Genomic DNA, 26,197 nt, shown 5'->3' with positions numbered 1-26,197 from the left:
GGATGGCTACCATTGCAAGCCTCGAAGTGAATGGGGAAATTATTGTACTACCTCTACATCATTTGCTCCTTTTAGGGTTAGTGAGGACATACACGTGGAGGGTTTTTGTGGTACCTTAAAAGTTTAGACCATTGAAACACGATTCTCTCGTTGTAGAGCAAATTGCGAATTGGTTCTCTCGTACTAATTCGTGGTTCTTTTGCGAACTGATCCCTTTAAGTAACGAAACAGATTTTTACTTTCAGTTTAAATAAAAGAAAAGAATAATATTGATGATGTATACCCATTTACATGAATGAGTTACAACAAATAAGAATTTTTTATCTGTCCTATGATGTTGATTCAAACATACAAGAATCAACACTAGAAAAGACTACATAGAGAGCTAGAGCTACAGAAACTCTACAAATATACCCCTAGCGTACTCATATTTGACAAGGTAATATACTACATACTACGTACTCACACTAGTATAAAAGAAAATCACGTATCAGATGACTATGATTTAGACACACAAATATAAGATCTCTCGAGAATTTATTATTATATGTAAATAGAAGAATGTCTTAGTTGAACATAAATCATAACTTATTATATGCTTGACCAAATATAAGAATTGGTATAGAACAGTGGATGAAAATTATCACAGTAATAATCATGGAAGACAAAGAGAACAATAAGAAAAGAAATTATTTGTGTTATGAGAATCTTGCCATAAAAAGTCATGGCATGTGACATCCCACTGCTTCGCACCAGATTGTGGGACAAAGATGAAAAGGAATTTGAATATTGCAGCACTACATAATTATACTTATAAGATATAGTTAATTATATTAATTATCTAACTATATTTGGTTTGATTTATATTTTTAACATTACATTCATATTCTTATCCTTCTTAATTTGTTGTAATGAATTCATCATATACATCAAAAGTAACATTATGCACTAAGTATTAATGATATGGTAGCTATGAATTTAGTCCATGCAAGGTGAATGAGATAGTTGGTAATTGGTATAGGCTAGTAGAAAAATGAAAGCTGGTTTTAGTTATGTATCAACTAGCACAACACACACACTGCGCACCACGTGAATTGGCACGAGTTAGAACTTTTTCAAGTTTACAGCAACTTTTTGCTCTAAAGAAATTGACCCCTCTAGTCTTTGTTGTCTACAATAAATTACTCTTGTTGGATTCCTTATTTCTTTGCCTTATCTTCACTCACCTCTCCCTTTGTCTCTTCCCTCTCTCTCTCTCTCTGTGCTGTCATTCTCACGCTCTAGTATTTGATTCAATATTATTTGTAGCAATATATGATGCATCCACCAACAATAATGTGTTGGTCTAGTGGTGTAAGGCATTATTAGATCCCTAAGAAAACTAAAAGGTCAATAACCTGATTCCTCGGATCAATACTTGTAAGGAGGAGCAACCATGCACAGAAAAAATGATTAGTTCATAGAGATGCCCTTGGTAATACCAAGAAATATATGATGCCTCCAATCACACATATACTAGATAATGAGTATCCATAGTGGAAAATTACTCATGGTTGAGATACATTTTTGACAAAAACTTTTGGAATTTTCTCCTTATAAACCTTTTTACTAATCTTATCATATGAAATGTAAGTGAAAATGCACAACATATAAAGTACAATATACAATACCATCAGTCACACAAAACATACATATATACTGTGCAAGATATTATAGGAGCAGCATTTCCCTCTCATTACTCAGTCACCCTATAAGAAAGGAAGTATTTCTCAAATTATAATGTCTCAACTCCTTTACTTGAAGGAAACATGAGCAAACTAAAATGATTGAAGAATAGTTGCTCTTGCTTCAATAAAAGAAGGGAAGAGAGTAAAGTAAACATATCATTATTCTCAAACCAGAGCTAGCTAGGGTTATTTGGTGCAAATATTTCTTATCAACTTATTACCAATTAATATGTATTCCTCAAATAGCTTCATCAACAGCAATGACCTAATCTCCTACCCTATTCAATTTTACTCCTCTAGGCCTTTTTCCATTGAAAGCAACCCAACACAATTAGAAACACCCAATACATCATGTGCCCTTGTTTCTCCTCCTTTGTCCTTTTTTCATTTCCCTTCTCTCTTTGAAGAAGACCAACATGATATTTTCCTTGAACAATATCAGCATCACTTACTTAATCACCAACAATCTATAAATGAGGCTGAGAAAGTTAATGTTAACATGGAGAATATTAGTATTATTGCTGATCATAAAGCAGGACAAGGTACTGATCCTCAGATCCCAATAAGAAGATCTAGCAAGGGAGATCGGCATAGTAAGATTAAAACAGCTAAAGGGTTGAGGGATCGAAGAATGAGATTGTCTCTTTTAGTTGCAAAGAGGTTTTTTGGTCTACAAGACATGCTAGGTTTTGATAAAGCAAGCAAAACTGTGGATTGGTTGTTGAATCAAGCAAAAGTTGAGATCAAGAAGGTGGCAAGAGAGAAGAATATTCATCATCATCATCATCATCATCATGTGAAGAGTGCATCTTCGACTTCGGAATGTACTGAAGCTGTGTCAAGCTTGGATGAGGTTGCAGTGAGCGGAAATCATCAGAAACATATTAAGGGAGTAACAAAGAGAAGAAGAGTTAAGGTTTGTAGAAAGATTGCATTCAAGCATATTGGTAAGGAATCAAGGGAAAAGGCAAGAGAAAGAGCAAGAGAAAGGACCAAACAGAAGATGAGGTCTCAGTTTCTAGCTGAACCTGATAAATCAAAGCAATGTGAAGAGGCAACAAATGATAATCTTCTCAGTTTAGGTTCTTGCTGGAATCCCTTTGAAACTGTTGAAGGGTGTGCAGGTACTCAAAGCCAAAGTGTTGATCCCTCTTGGGATGTGATAAATGAGGTTGAAGAACGAAACTCTCAAGGGATGGAGCATTTGAGAACTGAAGAAGGTATAGAGCAAGAAGATTCTTTGGTGATTATGAGCAAATGGAGCCCAACCACGATTTTCAATTATTCCTTGACTAACTCAGGAATCCTTCAAGAGGTACTTAGATTCAAATTAGTAACACCTAACTTCACATGCATCCACCAAATTCATTAGTATACTTGGTTCAGCAAGATATCAATTTCTATCATCTTATTTTATCAAAACCATGCATTTTCTATTGAAGAGTTTGATTTTAAATTGTGATTCTGGTTATGTTATTTACTGCTATATCTTCAAAAGGAAGCCACAAATGCAGTTGTTTGCATCCCTAACATTTCTGATCATTACCTCATAAAATTATTTGCAGCATCATTTTTCAGAATTTCAATCCATGGGAAAACCTTGGGAGCCTTACAACAATCACAACATCTAATCTATGTTCATCAAGATTGCACCCATCATATTTGTTTGTGAGATGACTAAAATAAAAGAATGCTGTGTATTTCTTTATTTTCCTTTTGGCGTGTAATGTTCTAAGGTATCTTCCATCTACTACAATATGGGAAACAATATTTCGTATATCATTGTATGTCATCTCTATAAAATATTACCTCTCTTCATTGTTTCTGCTCCCTTGACCCTACAAAATTATTTAGCCACAGTGATACAAATTCCTCAATATCTTATAATAGTCTTAAAGATGTTTCTAATTAAGAAAAAAGTAACTGATTGCATCTTTCCCTAACCCTGATTGAATATGCATTAATTATATACCAGCTTTAACATCTTAGCTTTGGAATGAAGATGTTTTCACTATATGCTGCTATTCATGTCATTACTAATTATATACTATGCAGTTTAAATGGTGCTAACATATTTTTCAATTGATAGGGCTATTCCTCACATTTATGTATGATAATAACTTGTTTTGTGGGCATCTTTCCTTGATGTACTTGCATGAAATCTGGTTTTTATTTTGTGGCCTATTTTTTTAGTGGACTTAACTCAATTGGTGGTATTACAGAACGTTCAAATTCAAATTCTGGCTAAGTTTGCTCTCTCCTCTCCCCTTAAAGAAGAAAAGAAAAAAACTGCCTATAAAAAAATTAAGAGCTTCAGAAAGCACACTTTCTGTTTACCTAATTAAAAGTTTACATCAACAAAACTTTGGTCTAGTATTATAAGGTCTTATTAAATCTTTAGGATGACCAAGAGGTTAATAGTCAATTTTTGGGAACAACACTTGTTAGGAGGGCAGACACAAACCATAAAAAGAATTAATTCCTTATGCAAGAGGTAAAAGAATATCTTTAGTAATACCAAAAATTGGGACTTAGCCATTATTTACTAACCCCACATCATGCCATATCATATAAAAGAAATGTTGGAAGGTAATTTTTAGTCCTATAAAAGCAAATGTTAGGGAAGTGAAAGTTATCATTAATGGTCATAAACAATTAAATAAATAAATAAATAGAATACATATATGATGAGAAGATAAATTATGTATTAACTAAATTGAGTCAATTGTGTCTACATTTTCAAGAATATTGAGTGTTAACCAATATATATTATTAGGTATTAGGATTACAAATCTAGCACATCAATGAACCCAAAACTCATGAAATGTTTCTAATTGATACATATTTTAATAAAAGTTTTGAGTTCAATATATAACATTGTGTTCTCTTATTCATTTATAATTTGAACGGGGACTAATTATCTCACTTTTTATGTCTCATTGTGTCACAATCCAATTAAAAGTTGACATCTATTTGAAAATAAAAATAAAAAAATGTAGAATAACATTTTTATGTTATTTGATGTGATATTTTTTTTTATAAGCAAAAATATATTAAAGACGGACATAAGGGGTGTCAACCAATTACAACTTACAGAGAAGAAGAATACAAGTATAGAGATCAATACACCATTGTACAAAAGTGTAAGAAATAGTTCCCAAATTTTTGGAAATCCACAACCAATATCTAATTTGGATCGAGTCCATGTTATTTGATGTGATTGACTAGGTACATTGTGACAAGAAATTTTGGGGACAAAGGATCCTAGTTCCTACGATCTCCACATTGATTGAAGTAAATGGATATAATGCTCATTGATTAGGAAACTTATGCAAGAATCTTTACCTTAATCGATATCCTCCTCCACCTTGGCCATTGCCTAACTCCCATAACCAACTCCTCCATGATACTTCTTTAACATGACAACTTATTGTCCTTCATCATCAATCTTTCTAAGAATCATTGACGATGTTACCAAAAGTCTACTTCTCCAAATTTACAATACAACTTCATGTACCATCCTCTAACATAAGATACAACCTAGCTAACTCTTCATTGTTGGGAAGTCTTTAGATGTTATTGAACATCTACATCAAAATTCACTAATAATCGCTCTATCTTTACTACTTAGCCCAATGATACTAATTGTTGGTGCAACGGAAGCAGTCATTACGATTTATTGATCACAAACAATCAAATAAATGGCAAAGAATAAAAATAAGAGAATGTGACAGCAAAATTTGTTAATGATATTTAATCAATTGTGCATACGTCCTCAAAGAACATTGAACTACTACAAATTTTTATTAGAGGATTATATTTTTAATTAGAAGCTCAAGCACATATGAGAGGAAGGTTGATGAGATACTTTTAATTGGTGCATGTTATAATTAGAAATTTGAGTTTAATATATAACATTGAGTACAAATAATGTGAGACTTCATACAATAATATATTTCAAATTTCCGGAACATAAAAGTATCGAGTCCTATATAAATTCATTTATAATATCACCTTCTAATAATTAACATAGATAATAAAATCCGAAGGCTTGGAAGAATAAAAACAAATCAAGAAAACAAAGATGTATAAATATATATATATATATATATATTACAATATTAACTCCATATATCAACTTGCTAAAATGTTGTGAATCCTAACTTCAATATATAACCAAGTCAACCATATATCTTCTACATAATCAGTACTAGTGGTGACAGGCACTTCATACCTGTAGGCTCAGATTCATATATTTATGATGTTAATTACTCAAATATTATATATTTTATTATAGAGAATTAGAATATTTTTTGTATCGAGTATACTTTATATTATATTTTTATAGGAGATATTTTATATTATATATTTTTGTTTTATTATAATGTTAGATAGATGATTAATATGTTGGTAGTGATTATTATGATTAATGAGTTTTTTTGTAGAAGTTAAAAAATTTAAGGGCAAAATGGGAAAGTGAAATTACACCATAATAATTACACCATATTTTCCCTTTATATATATAGTATAGATATATAAAGGATGTTCAATCAACCAAACTTAATTCCATGTTCTTTGTAATTTAACAAACGTTAAAGATGTGTTCTTAGTTTGTAAAGTTTGATGGTTTTTGAAATTGGAGCATATGTAATTTTGTCCTAGCTAGGGAGCTTTTTAGTTAGGTGGTGCGCTCCTATTATTTGACATTCGTAGGTTACATATTCTTTTCTAATTTGAGAGAGTTGTTACTTTGTCTTTTTGTAAATAAATAAAAGTTATTCTACCTATAAAATAATATTGTGAAAAGGGTCATAAGATCTATGTGTCAAATAAAAGAGATGGCTAAAATTTAGATGTACTATTTGACTGAATTAACAATTTAGATCGGAATTAAACAATTTATAATGAGACTTAATTAACATGTAATATTTTACTTACATTGGTAAGTTGGACTGTTCTAAACATGTTTTCTTGGTTTGGTAACTCTTTTTTTTTTCTTTTCTAGACATAGATTTCTACCTTGCAAATTAGATTTAAATGTGCATGAATTTAAACAAAATTTCAGTGTATACTTATTAATTGAATATAATGATCTCAATGATTCATCACATTCAATCATCTACATTTATGAACAAGAGTAGGTAAATACATGTTTTTCCATTTGTTTTTAATGACTAAAAATGTAATGTAATTTCATTGTAATCAAAGAAATAGATGCACTATTAAAAATTACATTTCTTTTTGTTTTTAGAAACACCTACCTCTCCATTATCCCAACTCTCCATTTATACACTCTTTTCACATCTCTTATTGTAAACAAAAAGTCAGAGAAAAAATGAATAATGTATAAGTAGGTTAATGTTAATAAAATGTAAATACTATCATTTTTAATTAAATCTATAATATTTAATTTTGTTGCATTTTTCATCCGGATGTATAACTATGATATTCATCTTTTAAAGGATGCATTCTTCATTTTACAAAAGAAAAATATAATATTTATATATTACGCATCATTTATTTGTATTATTTTTTGAGGATACAATAATGATTGATAGACTAATCATATATAAAACTCTTACACCATTAATATATAAATTATTTTCTCTTTTTAAGAAAATGAAAAAAAATTAGAGGATTAAAAAAAAGGTGATTAAAAAAAGCTATGTTAAAAGGAGAAAAAAATTAAACCCTAATCTGCCTTAAGAACAGTGGTTTCATAAGAGAACAATACATACCCTAAAACCAGGATCAAATTCAGAAGCCCACCACAAACCAAAATCTGATCTTCACACAAAAGAAACTAAAATGATGCTAAATCCATTAACAACTATTATGTGATGAACTTAACAAACCAAGGAAACTAATTTTTCCATTTTACTAAGAAAAAAGGAAAGCAAGAAGAAAGTAGATCCATAGTCTTTTCCATCAGAACAGTGATCAAATACTCAGATCCAATTTTTTAAACATTAAAAATAAGATATTTGATTTCAAGCCATTCATTGAGTATAATAACATAAAGGAGAAGAATGAATGAATAATTCTTTCCAGAAACAGAAAATCCACCCCAGATGTACCTATATATAGCTTCCCTGGAAATCAGTGATTGGTAGAAATATGGTTATAACATTCACATCTTTAACTCAAAAACTTCTTTGGGTTTTCCATAACAGATCACAAAACCAAAGGAAGAAAGTATATAGTTGTTAGAAGCCCTAGGTAGGTAAGGATACATAGAATGAAGAGTGTAGAGAAAGTGAGAAACCCTAATGTGGGAATGGATGGAATGACTTGTCTTTGAGTGATTGGACACTTGCTCAAGTGGAAAACACCAAAGAAGGGTTAGGTCATGTTGCACTTCAAATATAGCAAAAGCAAGTGTTGTCCTTGTGCTGTAGAAAATGACCCTCTTCCTTTTGGGACTAGCTTAAAGGATTCTTATTAGGGCAACAAAATTATTGCACATGTACTATATTGGTGTTATTTATTTATTCATATCCTACAGATAGTGATGAAATAAAACCCTTAATACTCATTTGTCTTTTACTTTTGTCCTTTCCCCCTTCTTAGATACTATTATAGATCTGTCAAAATCTAATCTGTTTCTAAAAATAATATTTGTTGGAAAAACAATCACGCAATACAAAAGGTTGAGGGGATACGGTCGGTGGTATAAAAAAAATCTGTTACTACGTTGGGCTTGGGCTTTCACCATTTTTAGCAGAAAGATATTGGATTATTTTGGTACCTAACTTTCATTAATTTCTTGGGCCTATTTATGTCAGCATGCATGTTTTGCAACACATATTGTAAAAGAAAAAATTGTTCAAAAATATATATTCAATGCAATCCCAAGTTACCTTGAAGATCATTGAATGTAGTGTGATCTCTTGAGATGTGCCTGTGAAATGAAGATGGTCATGAATTCAGCAAAAAAGTATTTTCTCTTTTAATTTGTAGAAAAATAAAATAGAAGTAGAGTGTAATAGAGAATATATTTGTGAAGGATTAACCTGAAATGGAGAGAACATTTTAATATTTTGAATTCCTTGATGTCATATTTGGTGAGTATCCATATATAGAAAAATGGTTGGAGTTGCTTTAATTTCGGAGAAAATGGACGAGATTTAAGGGATATTCAAAGGAACAAATCTGACAAAGGAAGATCATTGCATTCACGAGTAGATGTTGAAAACTGGCACTCCTTATAGTTATAGGTATAAATAAATATACAGTAGAGAGAATGGCTAGTATATTAATTAAATAATTGATTTATGACAACACTTAAAAGATAGCAACTTATGTAGAGTAAATTATATTAATACAATTGAGTTTTAGTGAAATTATACAAATTATTCTTTTATTTTTTAAATTTATACAAACAACTCTTAATTATATACATATATTAAAGTGACTACCCTCTTAAGAGAGTTAAATATAATTTATTAAATAAAAAGTGATATTCAAACAAAATATGATATATTGTAAATATAAGTTCAATAATTATAAGAAAATATTATAATCACTCTTATATTATATTATAACTAAACAAATAATGAATATATGTATATAATTAAGGGTGATTTGTATAATTTTAAAAAATGGAAGAACAATTTATTTATTTTCATTAAAACTGAGGGTATCACTCTAATTTACTCCTACTAATATTACTATTATCCTTCCTCATCTCATCTCACTTTAGGTGCATGCAATTCTTCTTTTCAAAACAAAAAAAAGAATAAGATATCAGGCTTGATATATGAGACTAATACACTAATGATTGAAGTGTTAACCTTTTTTTTTGTGGTTAAATTCTTATATCATGATTGATATATTAAGAATAAAACATGATATACCCATGGCATGAGCAAACATTCTTCTTCTGGATTGAAGTGTTAAGTAAATTAAGAAATTATAGATAAAAAATGTGTTTAGTAAAATTATGCTAAGTATTGAATATGCTTTTAGGACAGTGACCGTTGAGAGTGGCAATGTGACATCATTATGTGTTTTTCTTGCTGAGTAATGTGACTTAATCATTTAGACTGCAATGGTTTTATATCATGGACCAATCCCTTTCAACACACCCTTTAATTTATAGTCACAAGTGCTAAATACCAATTCAAGTAAGAAACATAACTCTTTTGTACTATTCCCAATTTATACATCATTCTAGATGGTCAAGTTATATACATGTCATAAAAGGGATTTATGCTAAGTTGAATGCATCTTCCTATGGTTTTGCAGAGTATGGATTTCTATTTTCTAGTGTCACTCCATTCTTAGCTTTTCTATAACTCAATTGTTTCTATTGGGTTAGTACCCTCTTTCAGTATAATTTCCTCTCAAATGTAAAAGAACAAGTTTTTATTAAAGAATGACAACTTAAGAATGAAGTTGAATTCTGAAGTACTTAATTACAAGTTAATTAACACTTTGACAAACTTGGGTTACATCAATAATTTGAGAGTACTGAGTACAAACATTTGCATGTCAAGTTTGGACATCCTAATATCTATATATATTTTAAAAATACATTAAAAAGTGAAAGAGACATAAGATGATGTATTTATTTATGTATATAAAACATTACCCTTTACCCTTAATTGTATACACCCAACTATCTAATAAAGGTGCAGTTTTGTGGTTCCCATGACTCCTACATACACTATTTTTTGACCAAATTGTGTAGAGAAAGATCTCCATTCATATCAGTCATTGCCTACAAAAGCAAGAGAATCTACTCTACTCTAAACCTTGTAGCTGAGCTATGGTTAATTAGTATAGCCCTATGCTATATATTAGAGAGTAGTAGTTAGTCATCATTGTCGCCTACAATATCAGAAATTTATCAACATTTACCAATCAGGTTCTTACCAACTATAGATTTTAAAGTCAAGAGTAAAAGTATGAAGAAATCATTACCATCTGGATTAATATTCTTCACAAATTATTAATTATCACACTTTATTAAGTATGAGGCAAATCATTATCAACTGGACCAATCTTTCTTCTTTGCTTGTCATTAATTATCAAAGACAGTATAATTACTACTGCTGAATCTAACATTACAGTTTTAAAATCAATTTACGTATGAGATTTTTGTGTCTTATCAAGGGTATCCTTTCACCATTTGGGTAAATAACATATCTCTTTCGGAGTACATAGCTACCCCTCCTAACAAATATCACTCACAAAAATTGAACATTTTGATTATCTAGAAGATCTAACAGAGTCTTATACTACTAGACTAACGTTTTGTTGGTCTAGCATGACATTGCCAGTGAAATGACTACAACTGGTTTAGTGAAAAAATGAAAACATTGGTTAACCAAGACATTGGCACATCCATATTAGAATAATATGCGAACTAAAAAGGTAACGCAATGAAACACTAAACCCGCGGAAACCATGTCACACAATTGCAAAACAATGCAACAAAATTACACATTTACATCCGATGCAAAAGTTACAAATTTACAACAGCATTTGAAAGAGTAAGATACTCTAGTTACAGGACCATTATGCGGCTATGAAGAATAACAGAGGCTATCCCTCCATAACAATACACAAGTTATATGATTGTGAATTCAATATCACTAAAACTAGATTAAATATCCACGAACAAATAAAGCTCATTGAATCAACAATTGTGGTTACCTAAATGGTAGCTAAGCCGGATATTGAAAAGAAAAATACAACCCAGATAACATGACTGATTTAATACTAACATCTACAAGTAAAAGAACAAATTTTATCCTCTATGACTTATTGAGGATATGGTTTTTAATTCTAATTCGAATTTTTGGTGCACCAGGTGTTGTACCTTCTGATGCCTCAGGTTTGGTATCAACCTTTTTGGTTTCCAATTTAGAATTATATCCACTGGATTCAACAGCTTTCACTTGTCTTGCTACATTCACTGTAGGTTCCTCTTTCTTATTTGATAAGTCTACGGAAGGTCTCTTTCGGACATCACTCAGCAGTTTTGCCATTTCTTTTTCCTTGCGCTTCTTCTCTTTCTTCAATCGCTTTCGCTCCAAATATTCCGGATCATCTTGGCGCCCTTTATGATTGTCGCGCTTTCGTTTCTTGTCCTTGCCTCTCTGCTTTTCTTTACCACGAACAGAAATTTCTTTACCCAATGATTCTCCATCAAGTCTTGCAGCTGAAAGAGTTTGAAGGCTGGCATATCGTCGTGCATCAGCATCTATACTGTAGTCCTGAACAATGCTAGATGATGATGGATCTTCTGGCTGAGGTTGTGAATAAACTAAACTTGAATCAGCAGTACATTGGAGTTCTTTGACCAATTCATCACCATCACTCAAAAACTTTGCACTGCCAATACTGGCAGTCATGCGAGAACCCCGATCATGCCAAGAATTAACTTCCTCAATATTATGATTACCAACGCTCAGAGTCTCAGCAAAATTCCTTTGGGGTGCATCTACAGAAACTGAACTGCTAGCACCGTGGTCCATTTCATTACGTCGACCTATAGAGCGTTCAACCATTTGATTATCAGTATCAGCCCGACTGGTGGCAGAAGATTGTTTAACCTTGATTTTAATTGTCCTCTTTCGTTCATGGCTATTGGATACTGTATCAGCTTCCTTGGAAATTTCATTGGGAGCTTCTATTGGTGCTTCCAGAGGAACTTCTGTTAACACCACATTGGGAGCCTCAAAGGGTGCCTCCTTCAGAGCTTCAACATGTGGTTGTTTGGCAACTTCACAAGGCGCATCATTAGGAGCTTCATCAATTTCACCCCTCAAACCATTGGTCAAGGTCAAATCTTGTGCAAAGGTTTGGGTAGTAGAGCTTGGCAGTTCCAAAGGTTTACTTTCTGGATCAAGAACAAATATGTTCCTTTGATAGTTGCAAGCTTCTGGAAGAGTCAAATGCAATGTTCTATTTTCTCGGGGAACCCCATGTAGAGTTGGAGGCCTGCAGGCAAGCATAATAAATTCAACGAGTTTTTAAAAGAAAATAACAAAGCCTAAAAAAATCAGAAGCATGTCTATATATATAATAGGAATGGGAAAATGGTTATGGATGTAGGGAGTGCAAGTTCTTCACTAGAAAATTTATGCTGGTATGAACATGTCTACTAAAGTGGCTACAGAACACAAAATCCAGGATAAACTGATTTCTTATTCATCAAATTATAGACTTCCAAACACGCAGACAAAAAAACAAGTTTATGAGATTCTTTTCCCTAGAAGACCCAACTGGCTACTAAAGACTAAAACAGAAGAAATAAATGCTTTCATTTTAAGCAGGTAGAAGTACACAACAATCATATTTCTACCTTCTTGCAAGTATTTGCAATATGCAGAATAAGTAGTGACGGAGAAAGACATTATTAAAAGCCATACGCCCTTCCAGTAAACAAAGCAAAGAGACAAGAGCTTGGCTAGTAATTCCATCATTTGAATCCAATCCATCTCTCATCTGACATAGCCTCATAACATGAGTGGCCAGTTTTAACTGCCCTGCAATCAAGGAATGTAAATTTATAATCAAAGGGAGCTAGGATAAGGATGAAAGAGAAAGTATAAAAAAACAGAGGGAGAGGGATTCTTGCAGAAAATACATTTGGATCAGATATAAGCTTAGTTTACGCTAGTTTCTTAAATGTTGGAACAATTAGTTCTTATTTAATTTTAAAGTCAAAACTAGTTGAAAAAAATTCAAGGCAAAGTGGGAACTAAGCAAGGTAGTTTACATTTTTTATCTACTTCGATAGAAATAGTAACTTCTAAAAAAGATACAGATACACCATTATTTAAGCAATGATGATTAATTTAACCTGCCCGATACAAAAATTTAGACAAACTAAGTATACTTCAAAACTCGCATGACTTTAGATCAATTTTCGTAACTAGTTTTAATTCCAATGTATTTCTGGACCAATTTTCTAGTTTGCCAAACACCTCCATAGACTCTCTTTCAGGGCAAGGATTTACAACCTCTTAAAGAAGGCTCCTCCTCTACATATTTGATAAATAAGAGTAATGCTGCATCAATGCCCTTGCAGTGGAATTCGAGATCAAGAAGTGCTCTGCATGCTTCAATTCGAACTTGCCACATTGCCTTTAGGTCCCGAAAAGGCTTTACCAGTTCATATACTCGATCCTACAGATATGTTGAAGCATTGGATATTTTCACGCCCATATATGGAAAGCAGTTTGATGCAGAATAAGAAAATACTTACAAGGGAAACAAATCCCGATAGCTTTAGAGCAATCTGAGCCAATGTCCGGATACAACTGATAGTCAAGATCCCATTGTAGCTTGGCATGAGACTGGGACAAGACATTTCCAGAAATTTAAAATATAATTACAAGTAATCTTGAAAAACCCACCATACTTAGCAAGAGATTAACCATTTCACCTATCAAATTGTAACAGCCGGTCAATATGCTTGAGAAGCGATGACAGTAGGAGAATACTCTGTTATCAGTTTTCGAGACAGAAAGAAGCGTAATTGTCAAAACCAAGCAGACTCAAGTTTCCAAAATCGTGATAAAGTACGAACCATATGAATGATAAATATAAACTAACTGATAGAAAAAAATATAGTGGAAGTCCAAAAAAACCATTTAAGTTGTTGTAAAGGGGATGAGCATGGTTGGGAAGTAAGTTCTACATTGCATTATACATTCCCTAGGCATGGTTTAAATACATGTTGAACTATCCCTCTCATTGTGAATTGGTATTGAGATAGAACCTAACATCGGTATCAAAGCCAGAACCCCAACTTCGTTTGGGTTGTCATGAGCCAGAAAATATAATTTAGTCATAATTCAAAGGTTACCAACCATTCACATGGCCTGACGGGCTTATATGGAGGGAGCATGTTGGGAAGTAAGTCCCACATTGCCCGCCTCATTCTCTTAGGTATGGTTTAAATACTTGTTCTGCTACTCCTTTCATTGCCAAATGGTTTTTGAGATAGAACCTTAAGAGGTTTTGTACAACTAAAAATCATGCTTGTAATCAACAAAATTATCAACATAATACTTTCAATTTAACTGTCAGGTGTATGTTTTGGCCACATATATTTACCCTCCCTAGACCCCACCAGGTGGCAGCCTCGTGAAGGGCCATGTGGCTGCCACCCTTTTAGGTATTTAAGAAGACTTTGATCAGTAGAAAAAAACAAGAGCACACATGACAATTGTGAAAAACAGCAAGAGTTAATACTGTAATAGTCCATGAACCTGTTGCCCAAACTCAAGCTCACCAACTGACTGGACCAATGCAGCAAGCCAGAAGACATCTGAGTAAGGGTTCCCATTATTGTCATTGTACTGTAAAAAAATGAAAATTTTCTGTGAGCCACAAAGCTGTTAATATAACATTTATATAGCCTTACTCAGATAATTTTCGGCTCACAGTGATATATGGCACTAGAAGAATCCCAAAAAATAGTGAGCGTTAACAACAGCATAAAGATATAACATAGAAATAGGTTTAATTGTTGATGTAACTGTCAAAAAAGTTTTTCTGATGAAGAAATTAGTGCCAACAGCATAAAATAAGCAACAACCTTCAAAAGCTGCAAGACAAACTCGACAGCCTCTCTTGGGCTTTTCTTGTCCGAAGATCTTACCATAGCTACAGCATGTGGAATGGCCTACAACAGCCCATTAGTAAATAATAAGAAAATGAGCATGAAGTTATAAAAGATAACATGGAAACAATGGTTCTTAATCTAGCAGATAGGCAAATATAAATGCCACTTTCATAATTATCTTAGAATGCACCAACATTACTGATAATGTAAGCATAACCTAAATGAATCACAACAAATATTGGCCCAAAAATTCAAAAAATTCTCTCATTTATGTTCCAACTTCCAACAGTTCTAAAAGAAACAAAACAATCAGAAAAACATTAAGCATTAAAAATCAACAAAATATAAAACCAATAAAATGATTATTCTCAACTCAAATGTTCAACATGAAGGCCTCGGAATTTTAAAAATCTACAGAGTTGTAGGCTATGAACAGATGAAATGAAGATTAGGAACCCAAAAATGACAAGTAAGATAACTCATGGATCTCTGTACTTTGAGATTAGGAACATCCCTTCTTTGTATTCCATCCTTAAAAACATAAGCTCTGCTTCTACATTATCCATAAATATCTGGTACTCTTCACATAATCATTAACATTTCATACTTCAGCCTCAAGTTTCACTTCTTACTCAGCTTCAAAACCATACTCCAATATAGGTCCACTAAAAATAACTGCAGCATCATTCAAACTTCATACATGTTAAGTCTGGTCTGGTCTGGTCCACTATACACTCAGTGTCTTGTATACAATTTTTTTTAAAGGTGCCAGGAGGCTACTATGCTACAATAGTGATTTTTCTCATGTCCCAAAAATTAGCTTCTCATCATAAGCCTGACCAGTAGAGTGATCTATTTTATAATACAAGGATTCAACACAAACAATACAAAATAGAAGCATTGAGACTTCGCCTAAGCCTGCAAAGATACTACAGAGGAAAGAAAGAAAACACAAAATACATGGACAACTCAGTCCCTTAGCATGTATTGGTCCCAAGGGATGCATGTATGACACTGGAACAGAACATTTTGAAGTTTTCCTATTTCCTTGCTGTCAAGACTTGAGACGCAAAAACAACAAAAATGGATAGATAATGATATAATTCCAAAATTTTATCCAAAAAAGTAACATATATTTTAAATTAATCCATCCTTGACAAATTGCACACGCACCAAGGAATGCAAAGATTTGGCATTTATGGAAGCTAGGCCATTTGGGTAAATAGGACAGTATGTACATTGACATACCCACGCCCACATATAGGCTTAAAAAAGCTTTCTAAACTATACATTAGTGCTATTTAGTAATGCTTTATTTTTCTTGTGTTAAATATCTATCCTATAATGAAAATTAACTATATGGTTAGTGCTTATTTGTCAAATTTGCAAAAGATGTGTGCTGCAGTACAAAGAATTTAAAGAAAAAGCACTGAACCTAAGATACACTATACTCAACATTACGACAACAGGTTACATCTTAATGAGTTTAACTAACTGACTATAGCATAGCTATCTACACAAGTTTCAGACCTAGCACATGAGATGTGCACAATCATTGAAATTCATAACAGGACAAAATTATAGCAGTAATCCACTAAGGCAGATATAGACATCACACGAATAAACATCAAGTTAAATGGGATGGTTCTCCAAAAAATGTGAATGTTCAGAGTACATGTAATCACAAACATATTTCAATCACATCAGTCATACACATCCTACCTCCTTGCATTACCTCAAGAACAAAATACTCAGCAAAATCATAAAAGTCATTTGGCCTGGCAAGAGTAGCAAACAAAAAAATTAATTGGTAATGTCTAAGATAAATGAGAGAAATAGAAACAATAAGTGCAGCAGTCTTACTTTGGGAGTCCAATGTCTGGATCAAACCTTCGACTCTTGTAAAATTTCACCAAATGGAGAAGACCACCAAAATCAGTTTCCTGCTACACAATGTAATGGGATCAAAATCTGTCATCAAGACATGATGAAAAAGAAACAACTATCAACACTTCTTATCGAGTGTTGTCAATGGCAGAAGGCGGCCCATGGCGTTTGCCAAAATTCCACCATAAAAATAGTGGATGGAGTTGCGAGCAAATAGCGAACATATCATGGCAGTTTACAAAAAATAATTAAAAATATAATACATATAGGAAAAAAATAATAGCATAACCTACATAACAATAAGGCAACATACAATAAATAATGAAGGTTCAACAAAATTCATCAAGTCTCATAAGGTTCATAGAAAATTAAAAATAAGGATACTAAAAAGTAAAAGGAGCAATACTAACAATTAAATTAAAAACACATCTGACCACATTAAAGATCACTGTTCAAGTTCCCTGTATTCTCCGATTATTCCATGCTCTTACTCACATCCCTTTCTGTAGTGGAGCTACCGGTTTTCATTTTTAATTTCTATTTATCTTATAATATTTCACAGTAGTTCTCTCACTTGGCAGAAAGACTTTTATTTGGTTGGATATGCACTTACATTACTATGTTTCTAGCACCATCAATTCAAATTACATGTTTTTAAAGTATTGCCGTGACTTAATTTGTATTGAAATTGTATTATGGTTATGACTCGTTCTTGAATGAATAATTTCAGTAACATTCAGAATTATTGATATCACCTCAATGGCTGCCTCAACCTGCTTTTCACTTAATGACAACACTAATTCACACCCTGCTCGGAGATTTAATATTTATTTTGCAATTGATAGGTAATGGGTAACCTAACACGTAATACCTTAGATGCTGAACTTGCCAATGCAAATGCTGCTTCGACTCGTACTCTCCAAAAAGCCTTGTGTTAGAACCAAAAGAAACCAGATGTTAATTTAAGTATTAAAACTAATTATTGAAAATTGAAAATACTATATACTACCAAAAGAAATCAAACCTTGGAGTCAGTGAGAAAATTGTTTAGGGCGTTAACAACAGAAAATGATAGCTGGGGGGATGCCTCTAGAGTTGCAATTGCTTGCACCTGAGCAATAACATCTTTGTCCTTCTCCAATTGATTAATCTAAAACAACATATCAAGTATATAGAATCAATAAATATGACCGATTGCAAAAGATTAAATATGAATATACAAGATATAGAACACAATGAATGAGCATGGTTATGTTCTAAAAAAGCTGAGCAAACAAACTAAACATCACATCTTTGCATGTCTTATGTAATTGGACCTTCTAGATCTTCAATAGAGTTAAAAGGGGGGAGGGGTTCAAATCATAGTGCACGATACATGTGTTGATAATTAGATTTGGAAACAAACAATTCCCCACTTTGTTCATTCTTTCACCATGAAGAGTACCAAATAGCCCCAAGTCCCAACTATACCAATTACCCATGCTGAAAAATTATAGTAATAGGGTTAGGTAAGAAAGAGAAGAGAGGGGGAAACTGATAACAAGCATTAAGATAATATTATTGATTAGGTTGAAAATATGACACAAAACAATAGTCACATACTAATAATCAAGTGTAGAAACCCAAACCCACTAATACTACTAATTTGGGTTCGTGTGAACAATCATTGTACTTGCCCTGACCAATAAATGCATTATTTTCATAGGGAATTGACATATTTTTTATTCTAGAAATGTGGTATGCATAGTTTTCCCAGGGATGATGTATTCCCCACACCCTAACACCGCAGCAGAGAAATATTGACCATAAATCCAATAAACTAAATCGAAAGAACTAACTGGATGTGCTATTACCAGTCAACTCCGGTCTCATACTTACCCACATCTGAACAGGTTGATTAAAGTGAATATCGGCAAGGTACTCCATGTCAGGATCTGCTCTGACCCATAGTAAAGGAGACTCAGTGCTGTTATATCACACAGAAAAAAAAGTCAGGAACACAATGACAGGTGACAACAACCTTCACCGAAGTTAATTGAAACTGATATACCTGGAGCGCATATCCATGGAAGGCACATCGCCATTATCATCAGAGCCATCAATTCTAAAACCTTTCTTAGGCTTTTGAAAGCGTCTAGCCGCAAGCTTGGAATGACATTGTATTTCCAATAATTGCCATGATTCTCCAGCCATTGGAAGAATTGGATGATCGTACATACCATCAAGTTCATATACCCTGATACTCATCATCCCAGGCCATCCAGTATCTCCATCTCGACTTTCGGTATCTGGATTAATATCAAGGACAGATGTACTTGAAGTCTGCAATGCTGTGCATCCCCGCAACACAGCCAATTCAACCATATTCTTCCTCTTGTTATAGGAAAACCCCATCCTTAGTACCAACAAAAGGCAACACATCAGTATAAGAAAACAGAAAGCTCTTAAGAATGAAATCAAGAGTAACAAGTAAATTATTATTAAACCTTAAAACAGGACATCCACATGAACCGACCCACCGGGGGAAGAAATCTTTCAGAAATGGACGTTCAAGATTTCCAACCTTATTTGCAAAATGTCGAAACTGCATATCACAATATCAATAAATGAAGCCAACTATCAGGTCCATGTTCTACACACATTTTATTGTCATAATGAAAACCCATAAGGATGCTTAAGCCAATTTTATGTGGGAGATTGAACTACACTGCCATGTCTCAGCATGGGTGATAAACTCCTGTGTAAGTAATCTTATTACAGAAAATGTTTACACTTCTATTTCTGAGTTAATTTCGTAGAAGCTAATGTGCAGGTAAATAATTCAGAGTTTGCTTGACCAGAAGAAGATACCTCCTTAGTACTAATAGTTTTCATGGAACGTGATTTATCTTGAGCCCGAGAAACTATAGTTTGCAAAATCTGCACATTGAAAACAAATAAAAACAAGAATGATAATCAACAAGTCCCTCATTCGAACACATAACTTTGAAAAGAAAGAATGGGAACATGACAAATCAAGTATAATGGAAGTCTAAAATGCTTTAAGAACACCAAAATTCTCCATGGGTAAAAACACCTCATCTAACTGATACATAAACTTCAGGATATATGCACTAAGATGGAAAGAGTGCACAGACAAAGTGAGAACATATAATGCATGCCATGATGCTATCCCACATATGAATGAATCGACTATCAAGAAAACAAATAATCAGAAAAACGGGATAATAAATATAAGGAAGGGATCGACTTACTCCAAGAGTAATCTAAAAAGACTTACTCCACATCTTAACCATTCATTTTAGGACAATCCAATGATTTGAATTAGTGAGTAAATTTCAACCATTAGATTGTCCTAGAATGGATGGTTAAGATGTGGAGTAAGTCTTTTTAACTTACACTTGGAGTACATGGATCCCCTCTCATAAATAAAACTACATCCAATGGAAGAAAAAAACCAATAAACACAATCACCAAAAACAGCACAAATGACCAATCTAAAACGAACACAAGAGAAAACAGTGTAAATGCTAAGGGCTCTCACTCTCCGGAAAGATTCAGGACCCATCTGCTTTTCCAGCATCTGAAGAACTGCCACCTGAACAAAGCATGGGGGAAAATGTTTCATCTAAATACTAAACAAAGAAACACATTACTGAACTGGCATACTGCTATATGAATGGAGAGGGGGCGAAAAAAGGAAAGTAAAAACTTACAGACTTCCATGATCTTATTTTTCCATACAAACCAATGCATTGTGTTCCGTATAGATCCTTACAAGAAGCTGAACAGCTCAAAGATGTTGCTCCACTATTGTCGACTTTGCAAACGGCACAATTTGCCTATAGATTGATTTACATATGAGCATACAGCATATTAACTGCTTCACAGAAATAATGCTCTGTAGCTTCTATCAATAATGGCATTAACTTACAATTTATTTTGGTAAACTGACAAAGTTTATTCACAGCATTACAGCAACCAATGAACAAACAAATTAAATAGAAAATCAAATTCAATTGAGAGATTTTGCTAAGATTATTATATGTCAAAATTAAGAAGAAAATCCAAGAAGGCAAAGCAGAATTCCTTAGGCAGTTGAAATTTAGCAGTGGTAGAAAAATAAATAAAGCAAATCTGCAGAGCGGAGAAAATAAAAACTAAATAGCAATTGTAGGATTCAAGGAGGGTAGATATACACAGTCTTACTCTTACAAGCAAATAGGTTGTTCTCAGGTGTTCATATTATCGGGTTTATGTATAGAAGAAGAACAAGGAATGTCAAAATAATAAATTGTATTGATACTATTGTGAATGATGATGTGGTTATGTGATAAAAAAGACAATACTAGCCTCTATTATACTAATACAAGATTCCTAATTAAATAAGGAAACAAATCATAAAATATAAGATAAAGTAATTTCAATTCTAATATAATAGATCATCCAAGATACTCTAAACAAATCTAGGATATAATGATATTGAGATATTCTCTTTATATCTAAGTATCCTCTAGATATTTATTCTCTTTAAGATAATTTAAAATATTATGAGATACTTCTATATATTCTAGCATTAGGATTTGAACCATGATGTCTTGCCCCTATGGCAAGCAATCTTATTGTTGCGTCGAGGCTCCCCTTGGTGTAAAAATAGAAGAAGAAAAAAAGCCCAGTAAAAGCAACCAGGCATAACATTTGTCAAAATGTCTACTCCCCAGTCCCCACAGCAATTTTTAAGACAATGTTAGAGTCATACAGTTAGTAATAGAGTTCAGTGTTGTTAATGCTCTTGGATTTGCTGGTTATGCTACTAGGTCTTATTGTGAACTCATTACATGCTGAGTCAGTTTTTCAGAATCTCAACTCTCTACCCTCTTTCTTCTCTACTCTATGTTTTACAGAAAGAGGTACTATCATATCTTGTAAAAGCCCAATGCTAGGTAAATTAACCTTCACATAGATTATAAATCAGACTAGCCCAAAAACAAAAACAAACCTTGTATCTCCGGTACCGTGCCTCATTATTCCCCAAATGCTTCTTAATAAAAAAATCTGTTAAGAAACCAGCAAGCCCATCCAAGAGCCACTCTGCACATAAGAATTGAGCAAACATGTTACAGTAAACACGTTTTCTACAAAACTTGCGAAGAATCAAATTAAAATAACAATAAAAAGCTAATTTAGCAGTAGGAAAGCATGTTAATTTACCATCATTTGGTGCCTCAGGGGTGATATACACACCAAACCACTGTCTTGCAAGGGCATATGCAAGTTTTATTCTTGTATCAATAGTCTGTCACAACAAACACTAATGTCAAAAATTAAGATGGCAAGGCATCAAAACTATAAGCAGAAAACTCCGATGTGAAAAGAACAGTTTAATATTCATCCAGAAAGAATCTGATAGAAGAATTTAAACAATGGAGTGACCTGATCAATAAGCTTCTCATCAAACAAAACTTGAGAACTAAATATACTCATAGATGCTCCTAAACTCAATGATGAAACTGCCATCTCAGGCTCAATGAAAACTTGCTTATATGAGTCGAACGGGAAGTCTACAGAAAGATAATCCTTATAGCAGCTGCTTACCAATAAAATTCCAAATAACAAATCATTACACAGTTTTAAGTTTAGAAATCTATTCAAGGCAGGGAAAGTTGCATTAACATGTGTCAAACCTGAAGGCACTATGGAAAAAATCCACTGTATACTGCATCTTTGACAGATTAGGCAGTGAACACATATGTGATATGAAACTAAATTGGTGATCAGGAAGAATTGAAAATGGGGCAACGGCCAAAGATATCCATCTTGCAGCAACAGGAACATCCAATTTATACACATATGTTTTCCGAGGAGGATTGTCCTTGCTTAAGACCTGAAAAAGAAAAGAGATTCAAATGATAAACATCAAAAATATTTTAGAATAAATTTTATTGGAGATAAGAAGTGAATTACAAGTACAACAGGGGGAGGATAAGAAATTCACTAAAACTGAAGATTAAAAACAAAAGGGCACAGGTATAAAACAAATTTTACATCTAATTGTTTGTAGAGAATAGCATCAACTAAATATCAATTATAATAAGGCATCCTCCTTTCCCCTTCTGTTTTGTGAGATGGAAGTTCGAGACAAAATGTGAACTGTGAGGCAGGCTCAAAATTTGTAAAAGCTAAATGTACTCTTTAAAGCAAAGAGCTAAATTATACAAGCCAGCCAAGTCCCATGAACAGCAACTACATAAATCATTGATCCTAGAGAATAGCATGGATTGAACATGCGACCTACAGGTCTTCAATCTGAAGCTCTCAGAACTAAGCTATCACCGCAGATCAAGCATCGCCAGCCAGGAATCAAATTCCAGCCCTTAGCATTGCAGTGTTGTATCGAGTATCAAAATTTGACACTGGTAACCATGCACTGCTGACGGGGAGAAACTCCACAAATAATGCACCAGCTACAAATCGAAATCCAACCAATGTCATGGCAGTTATATCAAACTGTCTGTTATGAGTACATCTAAGGGTATTTTTTTGGATATAACTTATCTCAGAAGAAAAAGAAAAGGAAAGAGAAAGTATGCATTTATCTGAAGAGGAAGAAAACAATTAGACAATAGCCTCTAGCCTCAATCCCTAAATGTTTTACCAGGGGAATTCACAATATGCAATAACATCAGCAAATCGCATACAGGAAAAGCAGGCAGCAACCTAAATTTTATGATAAATTCCTTCTTAGAGCTGTTCAAGGGATTGAGTGAATGAATTATGAACAGGTTGCAAAAATATAGAAACAAAGCCATAGCCACACATTTCACAATTCTATCACCCTAAGCTTCTGTATTTGGCGGCAAAATAGTGTAATCAGCATTTGAAGGAATGAACCATTATGAATATTCTTAAGCATAACAAATTAGTCAGTGACTATTACATCCATGTCTCTGTTTCATCCTATTTTATAAAATTAGTGTTGTCTAGTTTTCTAAAGAATGTACTTACTATAAGCACAATAGTCAAAATACAACTAAATATTATATTATAACTTAATTCAAAACAATTCCTCATGCTTTCAGAACTAAAATCCTGGATTATCAATATCATTCATTACTACCTGATATAGCAACCTTCCAGTACTGACAGCCACAAGATTGTGTGCTACAGTGAACTCCAGGTCATAGCTGAATATCAACAAACAAAACAACAATAATGACTTGAAGCTCGTACAGTGAACAGTATTGATTGTTGATTGTTAATATAAAATGTGTGGGCATACACACAAATGGAGAAGTGTTGAACAGTTCATACCAGCATCGCTGTGAATGGTCATCTACACAAGGGAACCAACACCTTGCTCTCCTTATCTGGTTATCAGTATGAAGCAAATTATCTTTGAAGTGGATTCCTGTCTCTGCCTTTTCTATCCAATAGTCAATACGAACCAATCTTACATTCTGCACCCAACATCAACCTACATGAGAAAACACAAATAGTAAACCTCACCACAACAACTCAGCTTCCCACATTTCACCACATATTTAGGAAAGGATGCCACCCTACCCAACAACATAAAGACAACATCCCATTTCTTTGAAATTAGTGTGTGAAAAGTCTGTTTATGCATATTTTAAAAATAGTAGTGGGGAGAAAATTTAATACAACATTAGTGATGGTGACACAATACACAAGATCTTGAAAATGGTTGTCATACAAGTATTTAATATACTGTATACCATACTTCAATACCTTTTCATCTGTAAATCTTCTAATTATTTTATGTTTTCTCCGTATCAATATATTATATAAATCCTGTATTATCCATGCCACATATCTGTGCTTCCTAGGTTACTGTGGACCAGGTTTCAAGATGAAAACTATCACGTGGCGGCATGTCTACGGCTTATGGTAATTCAAAACTATAAATACCCGCACTTAACGTGATAAAATTCCATCTGTCCCTTTACTTTTACATAATTCTTGTTTGGAAATAAAATTCAATCTGTCCACTGACTTCTAGATAATTCAAAATTGTAGGGGGGGGGGGGGACGTATGCATTAGTATTCAGATATGTTGCTACAAAGCCATAAAAACTTAAGGTTGGGAATAAAATCAAAGGCGTAGTAAAGACGGCTACTATAACCTGATTAGCCTTGTTGGCAGATGAAGGAAACCCATTTTCAGAAATGGGTTGATCCTGCTGCTCAGTGTCAATCTTAAAAGGTTTACAACAATTAATGAGTAAATTTGGAACGAGCTCTTTCTCAAGAGCAGATAAGTAAAGTGAACCAGCAGCATCAGCAGCAGAGCTAGGAGAATCAACAGAGCTCCATCTATTCTCATCCTCAGATTGTTGCTGATGATTCGGGTAATACTCGAACTCAGTAGGTTCACCATCAACCCAAACACTCTCAATCCCTAAATTCTCCGCATGCAAACCAACTATCCCAATCTCAGGTACCGCAATTTCCAATTCAGTATACCTACAACCATAACAAAAAACATCGACAATAAACCACTAGATTTTAATTAATCACTGTTGCAATCTACCGCGCAGATTAAAACCTAATCTAGAAAGTAAATCAGAACAAGCATAAGTGAAAAGAGTAGAAATGTGAGTGAGTAGTGAGAATCAAACCCGTAGAGAATGCGTTTATCCATGTCGATTGAGAGACATAGCTTCTGATGATGAACTAGGGCACCGGAATTTTCGGTTTTAGGATCTTCGTTCTTAGGCTTACGTGGCTTCGCCATGAGAAGAAAAGAATGAAAAATAGAGAACTCGAAGAGAGTGATGAAAGAGATTGTGGTTATGAGAAGGAGCTATGTGAGATGATGCGGTGTTATTTATAGACCTCAACTTCTGCTACGGCGAGATTGGGTCACAGCGTTATTATTATGATGATGATATAATGCTGCCCTATTATGCGTTCATCTGCCCAAGTTTCTCACCATCTTTTAATCCACGGCCAATAAAATTCTGAAAAAATCTAAGTA

General features: G+C 33.4%; 2 protein-coding genes and 1 long non-coding RNA gene across 4 annotated transcripts; 2 read left to right on the top strand and 1 right to left on the bottom strand.

Moving 5' to 3' along the window:
- LOC109342647 (transcription factor TCP18-like) lies at positions 1,698 to 3,673 on the top strand. The gene is made up of 2 exons (XM_019580594.1): positions 1,698 to 3,042; positions 3,293 to 3,673. The coding sequence occupies exons 1-2, from the start codon at positions 1,957 to 1,959 to the stop codon at positions 3,356 to 3,358; spliced, it is 1,152 nt and encodes a 383-aa protein (XP_019436139.1). The 5' UTR covers positions 1,698 to 1,956; the 3' UTR covers positions 3,359 to 3,673.
- LOC109354070 (transcription initiation factor TFIID subunit 2) lies at positions 11,150 to 26,083 on the bottom strand. Of its 2 annotated transcripts, none has more exons than XM_019596429.1 (25): positions 25,839 to 26,083; positions 25,344 to 25,683; positions 24,511 to 24,656; positions 24,317 to 24,383; positions 22,884 to 23,083; positions 22,633 to 22,786; positions 22,411 to 22,495; positions 22,199 to 22,290; positions 20,916 to 21,041; positions 20,744 to 20,797; positions 20,050 to 20,118; positions 19,686 to 19,783; positions 19,250 to 19,594; positions 19,078 to 19,165; positions 18,224 to 18,349; positions 18,071 to 18,127; positions 17,176 to 17,258; positions 17,048 to 17,090; positions 15,286 to 15,372; positions 14,957 to 15,046; positions 14,128 to 14,186; positions 13,948 to 14,038; positions 13,703 to 13,868; positions 13,042 to 13,225; positions 11,150 to 12,677 (listed from the first exon to the last, which is right to left on the bottom strand). In XM_019596429.1, exons 1-25 carry the CDS (start codon positions 25,952 to 25,954, stop codon positions 11,489 to 11,491), a joined length of 4,155 nt encoding a protein of 1,384 aa, XP_019451974.1. In that variant the 5' UTR covers positions 25,955 to 26,083; the 3' UTR covers positions 11,150 to 11,488. The 2 variants fall into 2 exon arrangements, with proteins under 2 accessions (XP_019451974.1, XP_019451981.1); XM_019596436.1 differs by having other exon boundaries at positions 17,176 to 17,255; positions 25,839 to 26,082.
- On the top strand, positions 12,740 to 13,127 carry LOC109354102. Its single transcript, XR_002108499.1, has 2 exons — positions 12,740 to 12,929; positions 12,988 to 13,127. It is a non-coding gene; the product is annotated as an uncharacterized LOC109354102 (long non-coding RNA).

Source organism: Lupinus angustifolius, chromosome LG01 (genome assembly GCF_001865875.1).
Source record: "Lupinus angustifolius cultivar Tanjil chromosome LG01, LupAngTanjil_v1.0, whole genome shotgun sequence".
Classification (NCBI taxonomy): Eukaryota; Viridiplantae; Streptophyta; class Magnoliopsida; order Fabales; family Fabaceae; genus Lupinus; species Lupinus angustifolius.
Note: the sequence above shows the minus strand (reverse complement) of the source record. Positions and strands in the feature narration are given on the sequence as shown.